Genomic DNA, 17946 nt, shown 5'->3' with positions numbered 1-17946 from the left:
GCCAGGACCCTTAACATGTTTACATTTTCCTGAAACTTTGCACGGCTGGGAAAAAGACAAGGCAAGACACAAAGTTTATAACTATAGCTGATTCTGAGATACAGCTGAGATATCTATGAAGAACCAGAAAGGTCTTGTTTAACATTGTAAAGAAATGCCATGTAATGAATATGAATATATTCGTGCTGTTTTTAATGGCAGATGTAGAGCCGGCCGTGGTACTGAGGCAGTTCAGAGAGTATTTGCCTTCTGTAAGCGATCAGGGTACGATCATATGCTCAGGACTTTGGGAGGAACCCTCTTCGGATTGACTGAGAATCTGGACCCTTTACATGGCTATCTCTCACCGTCATGGTGCGTGGCACTCCCCCGGTGCTCAGCGGGCTTGAAAAAAGTGGTGAAAATTAACCGCGTGAATCTGACTCCTTGCTCCACATCCCCGGTTGTCCACAGAAGTTTGCCCTCGGTGAAATAGATTGGGAAACCTGGCTTTTTGGCTTTAGCTGTGTCCTCTCTAGGGTCACATGTAGGGTGAGATAAATAATATACTTTTCGCCCAATACAATACAGAACCCATCTCACTGAGAGGTACTTGTGAAGTTTCCAGTGCATAAAAGCCTAATATTCAAACATTTTTTTTTCTTATTTTATACATAAGACCTCAAATTTCACAGAAGAATTGGGAAAACATGTGCCCAGGTTTGTTTTATATGCTGTTGTGCGTTTTGTCTGTTTATGAGATTTAAAAGAATGAAAAGAAGCCTCAAGCCTGCAGACGTGCATAGGAACCACCGGCATCCTGACACATGCTAACGTTTTAGCCACCTCCGGCTACCCCTGCAGGAACAGCAGCTTGCCTCGACCCCACCCATAGCCGAGCTCTCATGACCCATCGATTAGCCAGGACAATTTAACGTGTCAGCTTCAGGACTCATGGACAAAAGCAGTTTTCTGCAGTGTAGATGCCTATTTAAATTGCTAAAAGGGATTTTTTGTTTTGTGCCAGGCAAGCTGCTGAGGGGGGTTTGAGCCGGTCTCACCCAAGACTCGATCTGAACACTTTGTCCAATGTCTTTCACTTCCATGTCGCGTTTAACAAAGAGGGAGGGTCTACATCTTCAGTTAAGCACAAGAGATGCAACACAGACACACACACAAGGCTCTGCTGAAAGGTGCTACATTTATATATACTGTCATAGCTGATGCTTTCATCAAAAAAAACACATTTTTATCTGTTATACAGCTGGGTATTTCACTGCACTTGTTCAGATCAAATACTTTGTCCATTTGCTATATAGCAATAGAAATGTGATATTCCTGACTCACTAAGCAAGTGCAATACTGTCATTTATAGAGCATTGGTTAAAAAAACCAATGCATTTACAACACTTTCATTACAAAACTTCAGCTCCGGGTGAAGCAGGCAGGAGTGAACATCCAGAGGATCGTCACCGGGCTGCAGACCATGCAGATCCAGCCGGGCCAGTACTTCTGCATCCGGCACCCCGAAGTCCCCGTCATGGTCTGAGGCATCAGGAAGTTCATCAACAGCCACTGCATGCTGCAGGCCAGGCAGGAGATGATGCCCTAGTCGTGGAGAGGCGGACCCACACTGGAACTCCAGAGTGGCACCGGGGGGAAGAGTCAAAGAGTGTGGGAGTGCAAGGAAAGGGGGGGGGGGGGAATGAGGGAGGGAAAGACAGGCAGCTGGAGAGAGACCACGCGTGCAGATTGTGAGACGGGGGGAGGGGGGGTACAGACAGGAGGAGAGGGAGAGATTTTATTTTACCTGCCGCTGTTTCTTGGGTGGCTGGTTTTCCAGATCAGCAGATTTCAGCATCAGGCTAAGATTTACGAGCACAAGTCAATATAAGACAGCACCAATGAGCAGCACCAAAATGCTAATTCCAACTGTACCTTCGAGCAGGTTTCCCTGCCTTCGGTTAAATGGCCACTTTATGCTGGTGTTTGAGGCCCAGCGTAAGGCGACCAATCACCGAATTTGCTTTAGGGGATTCCTGTGGCTGCTGCAGTTCATTTGCTCATTTGAGATACCTTGGGTTGGGATTAACATGTCCTGCCTGCTGCTGTCTGCTTTACACTATGTTACTTCATTGACTTCCATTAGGGCTGACAATCCCTGCCTCGTCCAACCCGTCCATCGCTGGGAGAGCGGAGGGGACAGAATGTGCCTCAGGCAAGACCTCTTTACAGGTCCCCCCCCCCGCCAGGGCAGGTGATGTGGAGGGGGCCACTGCAGTGCATGCCGTACCAGGCTTCCCCACTGCTCCGCAGCCCCCAGGAGCTGCAGGAGTGGCGCATGCACACCTCGGACAACACACCGCACAACGCCACACGCACTACCTTATCCTACTCAACCACTAACGTCTGGCCGAGATTGAGCTCTCCAGCCAACTGGAGCACAAAGAGGAGGAGCTTTGCCGGCTCCACCGCCACCTGGAGGAGGAAGAGGAGAAGACGACGACAACGGATGCCATGCTGTATGCCATGCTGTCCAAACACGTGGCCAATCAGCTGAAAGAGGGCAAGAGAGTGGAGGCAGTTGAGGGAGATCCACTGTGATGATCACCATCTCACTAACAGTTTGTGTGAGCGTGCATGCTCTTGATATTCTTGCATCGTTCTTCCTCCAGGTGAATTTAAGGAGTGGACCATCCTCTTCAGTGACGTGGTGACCTTCACCAGCATCCGCTCTGCGTGGAAACCCATCCAGACAGTCATCATGCTCAACTCCTTGTAGCTGAAGTTTAACAGGCTGACCACCGTGTACAATGACTGCAAGGTGCTGGAGGTGTTGTCTTTCACTGTGTGTCCAAAACGTATCAACACAGCGAAGTACGATACAGGTCATTCATACAGCCCTTCTGGCTGTGAATGGGAAATGGATCAGTAATCCAGGAGCCTTATCAAGGGTCGATCCAGGTGAGGGATGGTCATCTTCTGTCTGGGTTACTATAACAACATGCTCTTGGTCCAACATGCTCAGTGATGTGAGTACGCTCACATAACTGAGCCAACTCAGACCCAGCCCATCTCAGTTACTCAACAGCACTCCTCTCCTATAGACTATCATTACTATTATTTGTTGGTTAAAGACAATGTGTTTGATACTGTAGTGTAACTGAATCTCCCCCCCCCCCATGCACAAACCAATAGATCTGGTAGTGGTCGTGCTTGTTAACCATCCATGTGAAAATCATGATATAAACACAGCTCAGGAATGAAGCAAACATGCAGACGGAGGTGTACAGAGTGTACAGGAGCTAATTTCCCATAATGCACCCGTCCGGCTTTTCATGTTCACTCCCTGCCTCTAACTGGCCCGCAGATTCCTGTGGGTGCCCACAGGGGATATGGTAGGAGAGAAGATGTTGTAGTATTGCCTGTTTGGGGACACTGTGAACATGGTGGGGTGGGGTGACATGACAGGTCTCTGTCCTCCACTGAGAACCTTTAACCAGCATCACAGTCAGTTAAGGTGCCTGCTAAGTCTCCCAGTAGTCAGGGTCGCGGGGTCAAGCTTTACTGAACATGGCAGACAGCAATACTGTCTACAGTTTGATGTGCCAAGGAAGCCTTATGTGTTTGGTAATATTTATAGGATTAATTACAGTATTATCTGTTACAGGTAATTACAGGTATTTTTATAAATGTATTTTTAAAGGCAATAAGAAATACAACACTCAGTGATCATGTATTAATGATTAGAAATTGTAGATATGTAACTGACATTGTGTGGCACTAAATAACCATTTTTTAAGGAAGTGGACAGTTCTCACATCACACAAACTGAAACATGTCCCTGCTTATACACTTTTATTGAGACACAAAAAATAAATTCTGTTTTAGTATCATATGTTCGGAGGACCAACTTAAATAAGTAATGCCACAGATTTGGTTGGTGCCGCACGGCGGGAAACCTAAGTCAAAGTGTCTCCGAGAGCGATTGCCCACCATCTCCTCCTGACCCAGATTGGACTGACACGACACCCAACCCCAGTGAGGTGGGGAGGAGGCGGGTTTGTGGGGAAAAATAGGCTGCTCTGGCCGGATGGCTGTCGGACACATATCAGTTACCAAGTCAGCGGAGATACAATCGATTGCCTGGATAACCTAAAACAAAGTAACCAGCCCCACGCCGGAATTGTGCACGCTATCCCCACGAATTCACCCTCCCACTCATTTTGGCCACCTGTCTCTCTCACCTCTCTCACCTCATGCTTTGACTTCATGAGTCTTTTTCCAGAGTTACGATGTCCAGTTGCTTAAGTGGCTCTTTAAGACTGGTTGGGCTGTGTAAATGTCTTCCACAGGCAGAAGGAATGTGACAGTTTTGACTTTTGTTCTGTAAATATCAGAGAAAGAATAATATGGCAAGTATTTCCTTTGTAGACAATATTATTTCTTATAAGACAAAGAACACTGTAAATCTGTGTTTCTTAACCCAGTCCTCAGGGACCCCCAGACACTCCACATTTTAGCTCCCTCCCACACTGAATGCCTGGCAGAGATAATGCAGCTGGGAGGGAGAAAAAATACGGACTGTCTGGGGGTCCATGCGGAACGGATTGAGAAACACTACTATGAACCAGCAGGCCTACATCGATTTTTAGTGCGTTATAATCCAATTAAATATCAAGAATAAAAAATACATTTATCATTGAGTTCTGTGACACATGCAAACCTTCTGATGTCCATCGTAATGATGTTTTAAAATAGTCCGGAAGATGACAAAAACCAGAATCAGAATATTAAGTTATAAAGTAAACATGCCGAGTGTGACCAACCTGTTTTTGTGGACGTAGTCGTGCAGAGAGCGCTTGTTGTTTAGCTCCTCTTTGGATAAGCTGCTGCTCTCGTCCCGCGGCAGGCTAAGCGTCACCGCCGGCGTCTTCCCGCGGACCCCCTCCTGGAGCCTGTCCGGGATCAGGGACTCCGTGTCCCGCTGCGCCGTCCCTTTACTGTCAGCCCTTCGGGAGGCGTTACGAATATCGGTCGAGATGGAATATCTTCGCACTGTCATTATAATGTTATCTGACAATTAAACAGGTAAAGAATTGTGAGATGGAAGACAACTCATTTACCTGACTGCAATTCGGGAAAATATCTGTACAAATTTATATAGAACGTCAGAAAGTTAAAATAGAGTAATACCATTTGAATCCTGATACTGTCCCTCCAGTGCGGGGGCGGACACATTTCGCCTTAAGCTGGCTTGGGACGCCCTGTCTTCCGTTGCGCTCCTGTGCTGGCATGCATGCGGCCCCGAGTTTACTTCGGCCGGCCTTTGATCCAGCTTCCCCCGCAGTGCCCTGTTCTCAGACTCCAGTTTCTGGATTTCGTTACGCATTTCAATGATCACCCGGGCGAGACCCGGAGCGCTGTCCATGGTGCTTACAGGCGGTCCGTCCCAGCGCGCCGCGTCCATCCACCCGCTGTGCGCTGCGGTGGCAGTCCGCCTTTCTGCGCTCTTCACATGCTGCTTTCCTCCACTCCTTTTCTCCGTTTCAATCAAAGTCAGGGCATGCACAAAGAAATTATGTGCCTTTCACCACTTATACAGCTGAAACTGGATCAGGTGATCGGCCAAGAAGCCACCACTGATGTTTTATTAATCCCCAGAAGTGTCGTATTGCAGAATTTTTTTATCACAGTTTTATCACGGTGACGTGCACAACATGCATCACATCACTTAAATGAATTGTACATAAAAAGTTGATAAACGCAAAGCTACACTTCTATTTCAATGTTGGCGGCAAAATGAGATTTAAGTTTTCATTAAAGTTCCGAGTATCTCGGATTAGGGAGTCAAGGTGAGTTTCATGTTCACTTCTCTGCTCGGTTGATGTGTATCTCTGTCCCACCCGCGGCGTGTTAAAAATTTATGCCCCAGTCAACGTAAAGCGACAGTTAAGCAAGACACAAAATGGAATGTTGCCAAGGTTGTTCATTGTGTTAGAAACACATTATCACAAACTACCGAGCTCCCACAATGCTATGCCAACAAAGTCAAACTATAAGGTTACATTTCCTAAAAGCAAACCATCAAGCGTGTCACATCTACTTCATAATAAAATGCTTTACTTAGTTTTACCCAGAGCAACGCAAAAGCCTGCGATTTTACACGTTAATCAATTCAATAGATAAAGTGCCACAAAAGTTACAAGAGCAGTTTATCTTTTTTCATGAAAAAACTAACTTGTTTGCCCTATTTTTTGTTTAATGGTTTTAAGTATTTTTTTAAATGAAAACAGTCAAACTGTTTAGCCACTGGGTCTATGTAATATCTCCTTTCCCTTAGCTACCAATTAAAAATAAAGGTTTCTTGCGTTTATCATTCATTTCATAATTATGATGGTACTTGCACACAAAGCGAAATATATATCTAGAAAAGCTGCTGAAATATTTCCATTGATCCGCATTTTAAAAAATCACAGCATAAAATCACATCTCAGCTTTAAAATTTCTGAATCCAGCGTCGGAAACGCGGATATTGTGACGTTGTCATTTCACAGAACACACGTGTCTTGCCATGAATTATTATTTACATGATATGAAGTTCTTGCTGGTGAAGACGCTGGCGTCACAGAATTGTATCAATACTTAAATACTGGTAAATATTTTGATTCTTCTAAATAATTACACATTTAAAAAAATCCTAAAAACAAAATAAAAATTTGATTGCCATGTCCGGGGGGATGAAGGAAGCGGGAATACATTCATCTAGAGCAAGACATCTGTGGGTCTATATTAACATTACTCATGAAATGTATCTGTGTTGACATGTGAAATATATCAGGAGAGACCCCTGAATCTTTTACACAAAGACGTATTTATTTTCAGGCGATTTTCTCAGATCAGGAGAACTTTAAAAACTTTATGTGCCCGCACACATAAGACCCTACCTGCTCAGGTTTAAATGTCATCGTGAGTCTATCTCTAGGCTATCTGACCTCTTTAGATCCTCTGGTGAAGAAAACTAGCCTGGAAAGAATCTGCTCAACGGACTGCTGTCATGACAGCAGGTAAAAACTGACGCTTCACTAAGGGCTGCAGATAAGTCACGCCGAACGGGCAATTCAGGGGCTTTTACAGACCTACATCTGCATGCTTCGGCTTGTCTTGGTTCCTATAGAAAGAATTCAGAAAGGAGGGAAGAAATATCTATAAAAAAATACAATTAAAAATGCTAAAATAAAGCATAAAGCAAATACACCTTTTACACATGTAAAACTGTTATACTATCATTTAGCACAAACAGTGCAAGTCAACCTCAATGGCTGTCACCCACCCATCCACCCATCCCTCCATCCATCCATCCATCCATAGCCAATAAAGAGAGAGGGAGGGAGACCAGATCTCCTCAAAAGAGGGGGCCACAGATACCAGGTTTTCTGCATTTACCCTTCAGTGAGGGCAGAAAAACCAAAAACGTACCCCCCCCCCCAACCAAAAGTCACACCTTGGCCTGGATCCACTGGCACAAGGTGTTCATGCCCCCCCGCCCTGCCATTTTTGTAACCTGTAAAACAGGAAATATCGACAACCGTCATTGCTGGTGCCATTTCACCCTCTGTGGACGGCTCCCCCATGTTTACGGGCAGCAAACCCGTTACCTGTCTTCATGTGCTGAGTCCTGGCATGTGGATTAGCATGAATTAATGACAAAGGGGCATCTTGCCTGTCCTCCCCGCCGGCAGTGATTACACAGGACCAGCAGGGAGGTGCGTAATGGTGCTGGCCCAGGGTCCTGGGCAGGGGCTTCTCTTGACATAAAGCTCTGCTGGGGTGCAGGCCCCCCACCCTCCATCACCCCCATGCATGCCGACATGTACCGATACAGAACGGGGACTTTATTTTGTGGTTAAAACCACATTGATACACCTTTTTACAGATTTTTACTGGGGCACATGCTACAGTAAAAGGGGTCTAACGGTGCCCACGATCACGCAGTGACCTGCTGCCAGGCCTTCTCTGCTTGAACACCATATTGGGTGGCTGGACCCCATAGATTAGTGTCTGGTCAAGTGTCCCGCAGGCCATGTGACATCACAAAGGTGTGTTTCAAATAATTCACAACACTGTATTAAATTGGCAGGGCTGGATCCCTACACAAAACCCACAAACTCTAGGTGGGATCTGAACCTGCAAACACCTCGCCGACTCACCGCGATGCCTCTAAATTACCAAAAATACCAGAACTCTCCGGATATTAAGTGCTTAGAACCAACAAACGTTTCAGCATTTCTGTTCATTTTGGTCGAACAAGCTCTGAAGCCACGATTTCTCTCCGTAATCCGAGCCAATATTGAGGGCAGCTGAGAGATTTCACTGCAAGAAACCTTCGCCAAATGTTGAAGATATCCAACACTTGAATCAAGGAAACGTCACACATCCCATAAGCATTGAAAAATCAAAGAACCCCATCGAGGGGCACGATGTATAAAAATATATGCAGTTATTGTTCTTGATTAATGACTGGAACTGCCAATCAGGCCAGCCTGTAGCCTGCACTGTATAAATTTATAAATCAAGCTTGGGAAATTGAATCAATGTCTTCATTTCATGTAATAGGAGCTGTTACTTCACCAGCACAAACACGCACACACACAGACACGCACACACACAGACACGCACACACACAGACACGCACCTCTCTAGAGGCTTCCAGACAGTATTCTTCAAAGATAATAAAAACATGGGGGGGGGGGTTGTTCCACTGCCAGCAGGACACACAGAGGGGGGTGTTTAAAAGCATCCTTTTGTTGGCAGGCTTCACCCAGGTTCTGACAGGCCCTGTAAAGAGCGGCTCTCAGCTCATGTTTCCACCTCACAGACATCCTGGGCGCGGCGGCGGCCAAGGGGCCGGCAATTACCTTTAATTACGGCGAGGCTGCAGTGGGAGAAACGGCTCGTCGAATATGCGAATGTAAATGCGTGTGTGGTGTGGGGTCACATGGCTGCTTTAGCGTGCGTCTTTGTCTGTGTGTGTTTGGGGCTTCATGTCATTCTACACATGCAGAGAAGGGTCACACTGAGCCTGGGGCCTACGCTGGCAAGCGAGGCCCTTAAGCAAGGCCCTTAACCCCCCCGAAATGCTCCAGGGGTGTCAGATTAATGGTGTGACCCTGGGCTCAAGCCCCAAGCTTCGGCCTCAACTGCATGCATGTGTGCATGTCTTCATCAGCACACTGGACAGCAGCGCCACCTACCTGTGACACACCGGTACAACAGACTCAACGAGTTACAGGCCCAACACCGCATCCTCAGAGTAGGTTACAGATATTAACAAAATTTATTTAAATGTTATACATAAAACTTTAGTTTCTTCAATCTTTTTTTTTTTTTAATTTACCCAAACAAAAGTTCATTTTTTGTATAAAAAGAAACCTTTTAAATATTAATTATTCTTATTTACAATTTAAAACAGTACATAAGAACAACATTAACGATAATAAAAATGTTATAAAACATTAACTTTGCACATTCAGAAAACCTGCCAGCCGGGAATTCCAGAACGTTAGCTCGGGTGGGGTAAAAAAAGCGCGATCGCACCTACATTCACAAAGACGTCAGATCCTGGGGCCACTTGGGGGGCTTTTACAGTGTGACACGCTCGCCGGAAGCCACACTCCCCACACGTGGCCTTTTCAAGTCCCTGCCCCCCCCTGCTTTAAGCTAATGGCTGCCCAGGGCGGTATGGGGGTCATTTCGCGAGGTGTGGAAAAAGAGAGAGAGATAAGCAGCCTGCACTTCAGCTCATAGCCTTTGACAAGAAGAATGCGCTTACAAAATAAGATTAAGGAAATCGCAGTAGTCCCATTCCATTCCTTATTTCCAGTTCGTAAAACGTCACAGCTTTTGCGTGCCTGTGTCAGGTCCGGTCAGTAATACTGGGTGGGGATTCTGGGGTCTCTGCTTCCTGCCAGCGTTGAACTCCTCCTGGTTCATCCCAGTCTCACAAGCTGCTCAGAAGGTGTGAAGCCGGTCCGTTCCTTGCTGCTTTGGGTACACAATCTACTCCACGTTGGCCAAAAACAGACGGCAAGAGACATGAGCGTTAATGACATCGTCGGGGATCCCTTCGCATGACACCCCGAAACCCTCTTCAGCCCATGTGACATTTTAAAACATTTTGAGCAGTTGTATGACAAGTACATAACCCTACATCTCAGCCTGTCATCATCTGTGAATAGCAGCCAAATATTCCTGACATTACGTCTCCATCCTGTAACGCAGTCAGCTCTCCTCAAGCTAATCATAACTTGGATTTTATAAAAGCTTTAGAGGAAAAACGCTGAATGTTTCCCTGGAGTGGTGTAAGACAAGAAAATGGAGAAAAACAGAATGAGAAAGGAGGAAACGGTCCACATATCAGCTGGTGGACCGCAGAACTGCTCCCTTCCTGCAGGGGGCATTGCTATTAAGATGGGAGGGGGGGGGCGACATACCAAATCTGGGAGCCAGAGGAAGGGAGATGTTAGAGAGAGGGAGGCAGAGGCGAAGGGGCAGGATGCCACTGTGCAGCTGAGAGGAGAGAGAAGGGTGGGGTGAGGGGGAGCGGGGGGGGGGGGGGCAAGAGTGTCAGTGCTACTTGGGTCAGTCATGTGACAGCCCCCTGGGCATCACTAACAACTGGGGGAGAGGGCTGTTCGAGGTGGAGGTGGGGTTAAAGAAATAACAGTCCAGGGGGAGAGAGGGTACGGTCACGTACAGAACTCAAATGGGGAATTTTAAATGGTGCCAAGCCATAGAGAATGGAGAAAACAGAACAAAAAATCAAGAGGGGGGGAGGGGGGTTATGCCCACTGTCATGGTTATGCAGGAGAAGGCATTTGGGAAATGTGTAGGAGGGGGGAAAAAAAATCACTTAGAGGGATACAGGCAGAGTAACTGCAAAAAGACTGTCAGTATGGACTGTGTTAGGAAGGAGATTAACACGGAAGTCCCTCCTTAATCCAACCTATTTAGTTATTTAAAAAGAACGTGCATAAAGCCAGGCGGCTGGGCTTAGAGACCTGCTCGTTCATGACGTCCGACAGCTCGCTCAGCATGTCCCTGTAATGGGCCTTCATCTCCTCCTGGTACTCCAGCTGGTCCTCCTTAATCAGCTTCTCATTCACATCCAAAGCCTGTCCGCACGCTTCCGCGAACTGCCTGCAGGGGGAGGTAGAGAGCAGCGATTTGTCCACCGTGAGCCTGCTTACTCGCATGCCAGATGTTATGTATTGGTTACATGTGCTCTCATACCTTAAATCCAAAGATAAATATATTAAAAAAAAATACAAAAATGAAATATATATAATTACCAAAAATTAAGTACCTGAAAATCACCTTGAGAAGTTTCACCTGGTTGTCAGGGTATTTCTTTGCGTTCTTCTCTTCCAGAAAGGCGCGTGCGTATGCCATGGGTCCAGCATTGACCTGGTGTTTGCCAGTGACAAAATATATAACGTTGGACAAGAGACCGACAAAATTATGCAGGATTGCAAAACACAAAGCCGGTAGACTCAGAATGAGGGAAAAAGACAGAATTCCTGATTCTGACATTTAAGTGGGAGCCAAAAATCTTTTTTAAACGGGCAGAATTATTTTTCATTTTTACAAAACAGCCAGTATGATAAATGTGTTAAACATATTAAAAGAACTCCGTTATTTTAAAGTTACACTGGTATTTGTGAGTTGACGTGTCGGACTCGCGCTCAGGGAATCGGACATTTTTGTGATATTGACAGACGCCTTTTAAACGGCCGGATCAGGCAGACGGTCCTTCTCCCCCTTTGGAGGCCGCAGTATCCTGCACTCGCCTTGACGCTGACGCTGCCCTGCAGCTTCAGCTGCAACCGGATCATGTCCACTTCGTCCACGGCGCACAACTGGTTCAGCTCAGACACCTTGCGGGACATCTCGTCAATGGCCACCTCGATGGGGTTCAGCTCTGTGCTCTGCTGCTCCACCACCTGGATGCGCTTCTTCAGGTAGGGGAAGGCAGCCCTGGCTGGGGGGGGGGGAGGGGGGGTGTAAAAGAAGAAAAGCGGAGAAATTAAGCTAAATTTACAACCCTGCCAGGGGTTGTAAGTAGCACAGCATTAGCGGAGGGTAGCATGGTACAGCTACACTGGTCAGTATGGTCCTTCGCTAGAGAAAGCAGCTAGCATAGCATAGCATAGCATTAGCGGAGGGTAGTATAGCGCGACTCACTGGTCAGTATGGTCCTTCGCTAGAGAAAGCAGCTAGCATAGCATAGCATAGCATTAGCGGAGGGTAGTATGGTGCGACTCACTGGTCAGTATGGTCCTTCGCTAGAGAAAGCAGCTAGCATAGCATAGCATTAGCGGAGGGTAGTATAGCGCGACTCACTGGTCAGTATGGTCCTTCGCTAGAGAAAGCAGCTAGCATAGCATAGCATAGCATTAGCGGAGGGTAGTATAGCGCGACTCACTGGTCAGTATGGTCCTTCGCTAGAGAAAGCAGCTAGCATAGCATAGCATAGCATTAGCGGAGGGTAGTATAGCGCGACTCACTGGTCAGTATGGTCCGCCTCTTGCACTGCTCCTCCACTTCGCCGTGCTTCTTCCCCGACAACGTGAAGGGCGTCTCGAACACAAACTGCTTGACGTTGTGGTGCCTCTCAAAGTCTGTCTTCTTCTCCTGCAGCTCCTTCTCATCGAAGTATGGCGTGACGTAGGTCACCTGGATGTATGCGTACTTCGGGTCCAGATCTTTGGGGTTAACCTGGGGCACGCAAAATGTTATTAATACCTCTGCTTTGTATTCCTCACACTTATTTCAAAGAAGACAGAAAATAAACACGAGAGCCGTTCACCAGGGCACTCGCACGCTTACCTTATTGGAGTCCTGTATCATCTTCACGTTGTCGGTCCCAAACTTGTCAGAGTAAAGCTTCAGCAGTCTCTGCGAGATCTCTGACAGTGCCGTCAGCTTGGGCTCCTTGTAAATAAACTCTTGTCTATCTTCTTCTTCAAAGAAGCCCTGCAGGAGAGCGGATATGGTCTGTTACTTCATGCATCCGCAGGGCACGGCGTAATGTCCTGTGTCTATGAGAAGGCACCCCTCTGACACATGTGACAAACAGTACAGTCATTCCAAAGAAATACACTGTGAGGAAAAAATACGTGGATGGATGTTTTCCTGCATTTAAAGAACGCAGTGAAATACACTAATGTAAAAATACTGCCGCCCAGCGGCATCTAAAGAAGTTGCTTTTTAATGGTCTATCACCTATTAAAGGTTCGACGACGACGAACTTAAAAAAAACCGGGATGAACTTTGCATGAAGACGACAAATCGCAAAGTCTGCTTAACCGTAAATATAAAAGTTTAAAGCATAATGAAGTGTCCCGGAACAGTTTTAACAGAAGCATTTATTAATGTTTTTTTATACAACGGATAATCCTTATGCGTATACTATTACTATTGTATTGTTATACACCCCGCTGCCAAACACTATTCACAGCAGCTCTTTGTCAGAATGATAAAATTCATTTAGTCAGCAATCACTGCCCATCAACAACGCGAAAGATTTATACAAAGCCGAAGCACAGACTCCAGGATAAGCGCAGATCACGTTCATGAGGCCATGACGCTCCTACGCATAACTGAGTGTAAGTAATGGGAATTAACTGCTCGACCTCTATAAAAACAAAACACACACTGTATGCGTTTGTGCTGCTTAATGTGGGACAGATACTAAGCAAGAAACAGGAGACTGGTGCAATAACAGAGGTCGGGCTCCGCGGGATGCAGTTTTAGGCTGGCTATCGATCCGGGAAGAGCAGCCAGACCACCGTTTCTTTTCCACAACGCCGAGGAGTTTATCCAGCCCAAATGCAGCCACCATCAACGCCCATGTCGCTAAAACACGCCAATTCAGGGGGTTAGCGTGTCCCGGGGGGAGGGGGTGATGTGGGCTCATGTCTATTTCATTTTAACACTCAGAGCCTGCATTGTAATGCACATATGCACATATTAATGCACATATGCACAGTGGAAGCGTTACCTAAGTGAAGATACCGCGATTCAGCATGTTAGAAATGCACTCTGCCGAAAAATAGTTAAGGGCTCAGTAGAGAAGTTATGTTAATAAAGAAGCAGACGCTTTGAATGTCGGTAATACTAACCGTCAGTCTAATTAGGACACCGATTTGTGTTGACAGAGTAAAACTTTTTAATCGAGTCTTTAGAAAGCTGTGGATTAAACGCAAGGCTCTTTTGGGGGCAAAGCAGTATGGGGGTGTTTGGCAGTATACATATTATACACTAATGCCGCATATATATGTATACACACACGCACACAGACTGGCGGACGAAAAAAATACTAACATCGTACGTTAGGGGAGGTACGAGAGCAGAAAGAGCAGCGAGAGTGCAGAGAGGCAAAATGAAAAATACAGAAAGGAAAAAACTTACCGCAGCCTTGATACAGACGGACAAAAGAAAGAGAAGATGACAGATAACCGAATTAACGAAGCGGATCATAAGAGGGACCCTGATACAGAAGCAGTGATCCAGCTCACGATAGCTCACTGTTTTCTTTGTCTAGGCAAACTTGGCATTTACAGATTACAAGTGATCAAGTTAAGGAGATACTTATAGTACAGAATTTCTGTCAATATACTTACATTGATGGTATCTCGAATGGCTACCTGTACTCAACACATTTTCGACACAAATACACTTCTTTTCTAGCTGGGAAACGGATTTCCCCAATAAATACAATTGCTTCACTTTGATGCACTGAAAGACACTTCCCTGAGGAAAGGCAGCTGGTTCAAGGGGAGATAAGACAGCATAATTTACGGAATGTTAATGTGTCATCACAGTCAGTTTCTGCTTCGGGTAGCCGGTTCACCAGCATAAATTATGCAACCGAATGAAAGCAGATTATTTCTAAGACGATGAAATGGTGGACTGAGTGTTTCCACCGTGGATGGACAGTGGAAATGAAGCCTTCAAAGAAACCTCCATCCGAGCATCTACACTAGATCTCAATGAGCCCGAAGAAGCCACAAAACGGAATCGTCTCGGAACGATGGGGCAAAGCCATGTGTTTAGGTTACCAGAAATCTTCCCTTTGTAATTCAGGAAATAAAGGAAAATCCCAATTGCACATATTTAATATTTTCCCCTAACATTATGAAAACAAATCAAGTTCCCCAGCCTTGATATAGATGAGATTCACAAACTCGAAGGAGGGATACGTAGCCTAACATCCACCCACAGAGGACGAACACACACACATAAACCTTATCCTTAGTATGACAGCAGCATTTCCCTGTCAAATGTTAAGTACTTTGGTTATTAAATAAAACACACATAACCAGATTTTTCCACAAGGCGAACATGCATCAGATCTTCTTCAGCTTTGTCCTAATGACACGTTAATTCAGTTTGCGCTTAAAACAGTAATCTGACTTTTAGTATTCGCGTTACCCGTACCTGTGATTTCTCAGCGTAATACATTATCACATTATCTTCCTCACGATCGAGTCTGCAAGTAACTTCAGTTTATTACTGCACATGACTGATGAACCTGCGAACGCTTTCATCACGGAGAAATCCCTGCTCAATTCCTCTATACAGCGAATGCAAAGGATGCGGCTCTATCCCCGCAAAGTGTAGCCTACATTAACAGCGTTTTGTCGTGATTTCATGTCGTGATCAGTGCTCACCTGGCCGTAGAAAGCCACGCGGTAGTACCGCCCGAAGAGGCGCTTCTCCGAGTTCACCACTTCCGTGACTTTCTGGTACGAGCGGTGGATGTCGTAGTACAGCTCCGAGAGCCGCTGTGGGGCAGGCAAACGGGAGAGGAGCTCAGCACACGCACTCCCGCATGTACGGAGCTGTCAGTAAATAGCTGTCCGGTAAGGACTGTACCTTAAGAGAGTGCGACCATTACGGATCAGTTAAAAGGTACCTAAGCTTGATGCGTTTAAAACTCCGGGAGAGTTATACAGCTATTTTATGTTTTTTACTCGGTTTATTGTTTCCAGAGATGGATGGTACCTTGAAGTCCCTCCTCTTCTCGAAGACGGCAATCATGGGTTTGTGGACGGCAGCGATGAGTTCGTGCCTCTCAGACTTCCACAGGTAATCCACACACATCACCAGCTGTTCCACCAGTGTGTCCTGTGTGTTTTTGTGCCGTGTGTATTGGGGTGGGGGGGGTCAGCCATGGAGAGAATTTTCTGGTAAATACAAGTTACTGAATCCCTTTTAACACATCTTCGAACTTCTCGTTTGACATGCAGGTTGCTGCCCCCTCCCAACCCAACCCCCCCAGGGCGTGTGCGGTACCTCACTGTAGGGCGTGTCCTGCATCCCCGTGTCTTCCTTCATGGCACCCTCCTCCTGCACGTTGGGCGTGATGCACATGAAGGCCGCCCAGCCCATGGAGAACGATGCTGAGGCCGCAAGCAGGATCAGAGGTCAGGGCCGAGATCGCGAAGGGCTCTTTAAGCCACAAGAATGTCAAGATCTGTCTCTATCCTACCCCAGGTCGCGATCCCCCCGATTAGTCTGAATGTGTAGATGTTATGGGACCACAGGACAGACGCACACCCATGTACATACACGCACACACACACACCTGCATTGTTTACCACAGTAACAACCCCACTGTAATGGTTTCACGTACATACAGCAGACAGTGGGATGTGCTGTTCAAAAAACATGTTGCATCACAACAGAGCCACATCATCTATGACATCACCACTGGAGGATGTGCCTTTCCACAAACCGATTCGCTTTTACTTCTGGCAAATGAGGTGAAAAATCTGGCTCAAGGGTACAGCAAGACCGAACGAAACAATCAGAAAACACTGGGTTACAAATGCCTTCTCTCTGTGACAGTGCCCCCTGCTGGCCAGAGTGCACTACGCAGTGTCAAGCAGGGTCATCCCCACAGCAGCCCCACTCCTCGAACCCTGAGCTGGTGTCTGCATGAAGGCGACTGATGAGGGAACTCACTTTCTCCTTCTCGGGATGTTAGTAAGGGGCTAGAGTTAATAACATTTGCATCCTCTGTGAACACACTGGATCCCCTGGTCCTGTCTGCTTTCCAGTAACCTGTGTCGAGGCAGGGAGTGCAACAATGTAAACCCGCGTGCTTAAACGCAGTCCACTTCGCGCAGCAGCCAATCAGCTCCCAGCATGCTCCACAGAGAGGATGGCGATGGCAGTGCGCCGGGCAGTCAGCCGAATTTACAACAGCAAGCGCATGCAAGGGTGCTGCATGGAGCTCAGGTGACAGAACCGACCTCCAGCTGTGAAATGGGTGCAGGAGGGTGTCTGTGTGAGGGGGACACCCCCTGGCGTGTTGGGGTCCCCCTCCCCCACACACAGAGCCCCGTGTGACTTGCTGTCACCATCAGAGAAGGCAGGAGAGTGTCGGCCAATGGGCTCACCAGGCCCAGATGCTCAGCCATGAAGGCCACGCCCCCTCCCACTACCCACAGTGAGCTGGCAGGGATAGAGGCTCCTGTGGGTCTCAGGATGTGGAGAAGCACTCACCCCTCCTCTTTAGGTACTCCGCGATCAGAGCGGCGATGTGGATGTAGCACATGGCAGCCTGTGGAATGGCCGAGGCAGAAGGAAGGACAGAAAGAAGAGTTACCACGCGACATGTTGGGAACATCCCTCTGACCACGACACGGGGCCCCGGAGATTATCCCCTCTGACCACGGCACGGGGCCCCAGAGATTATCCCCTCTGACCACGGCACGGGGCCCCAGAGATTATCCCCTCTGACCACGGCACGGGGCCCCAGAGATTATCCCCTCTGACCACGGCACGGGGCCCCGGAGATTATCCCCTCTGACCACGACACGGGGCCCCAGAGATTATCCCCTCTGACCACGGCACGGGGCCCCGGAGATTATCCCCTCTGACCACGACACGGGGCCC

The 17946-nt window shown here is 47.1% G+C and overlaps 2 protein-coding genes across 5 annotated transcripts in view; both read right to left on the bottom strand.

Annotated features, from left to right (window-relative positions):
- Window positions 1-1167: 1167 nt before the first annotated feature.
- On the bottom strand, window positions 1168-5774 carry LOC125727073 (uncharacterized). 4 transcript variants are annotated; one of them, XM_049003708.1, is made up of 4 exons: window positions 5176-5774; window positions 4809-5055; window positions 4236-4366; window positions 1168-2714 (listed from the first exon to the last, which is right to left on the bottom strand). In XM_049003708.1, the coding sequence occupies exons 1-3, from the start codon at window positions 5447-5449 to the stop codon at window positions 4270-4272; spliced, it is 618 nt and encodes a 205-aa protein (XP_048859665.1). In that variant the 5' UTR covers window positions 5450-5774; the 3' UTR covers window positions 1168-2714; window positions 4236-4269. The 4 variants fall into 4 exon arrangements, with proteins under 4 accessions (XP_048859665.1, XP_048859666.1, XP_048859664.1 ...); XM_049003709.1 differs by having other exon boundaries at window positions 1168-1707; XM_049003707.1 differs by having other exon boundaries at window positions 1168-4366.
- Window positions 5775-9339: 3565 nt separating this feature from the next.
- The window catches only part of dock10 (dedicator of cytokinesis 10), a 41885-nt gene continuing 33278 nt past the window's right edge, over window positions 9340-17946 (bottom strand). The window contains 12 exon segments of the mRNA XM_049003617.1: window positions 9340-10038; window positions 10473-10548; window positions 11040-11178; window positions 11345-11445; window positions 11829-12019; window positions 12546-12756; window positions 12868-13014; window positions 15714-15827; window positions 16048-16170; window positions 16339-16445; window positions 17011-17109; window positions 17554-17611. Coding sequence (XP_048859574.1) covers window positions 9980-10038; window positions 10473-10548; window positions 11040-11178; window positions 11345-11445; window positions 11829-12019; window positions 12546-12756; window positions 12868-13014; window positions 15714-15827; window positions 16048-16170; window positions 16339-16445; window positions 17011-17109; window positions 17554-17611 — 1425 coding nt within the window. The 3' untranslated portion in view covers window positions 9340-9979.

Source organism: Brienomyrus brachyistius, unplaced genomic scaffold (genome assembly GCF_023856365.1).
Source record: "Brienomyrus brachyistius isolate T26 unplaced genomic scaffold, BBRACH_0.4 scaffold85, whole genome shotgun sequence".
In the NCBI taxonomy this organism is placed as follows: Eukaryota; Metazoa; Chordata; class Actinopteri; order Osteoglossiformes; family Mormyridae; genus Brienomyrus; species Brienomyrus brachyistius.
This window is presented reverse-complemented; position numbering and strand designations above follow the sequence as displayed.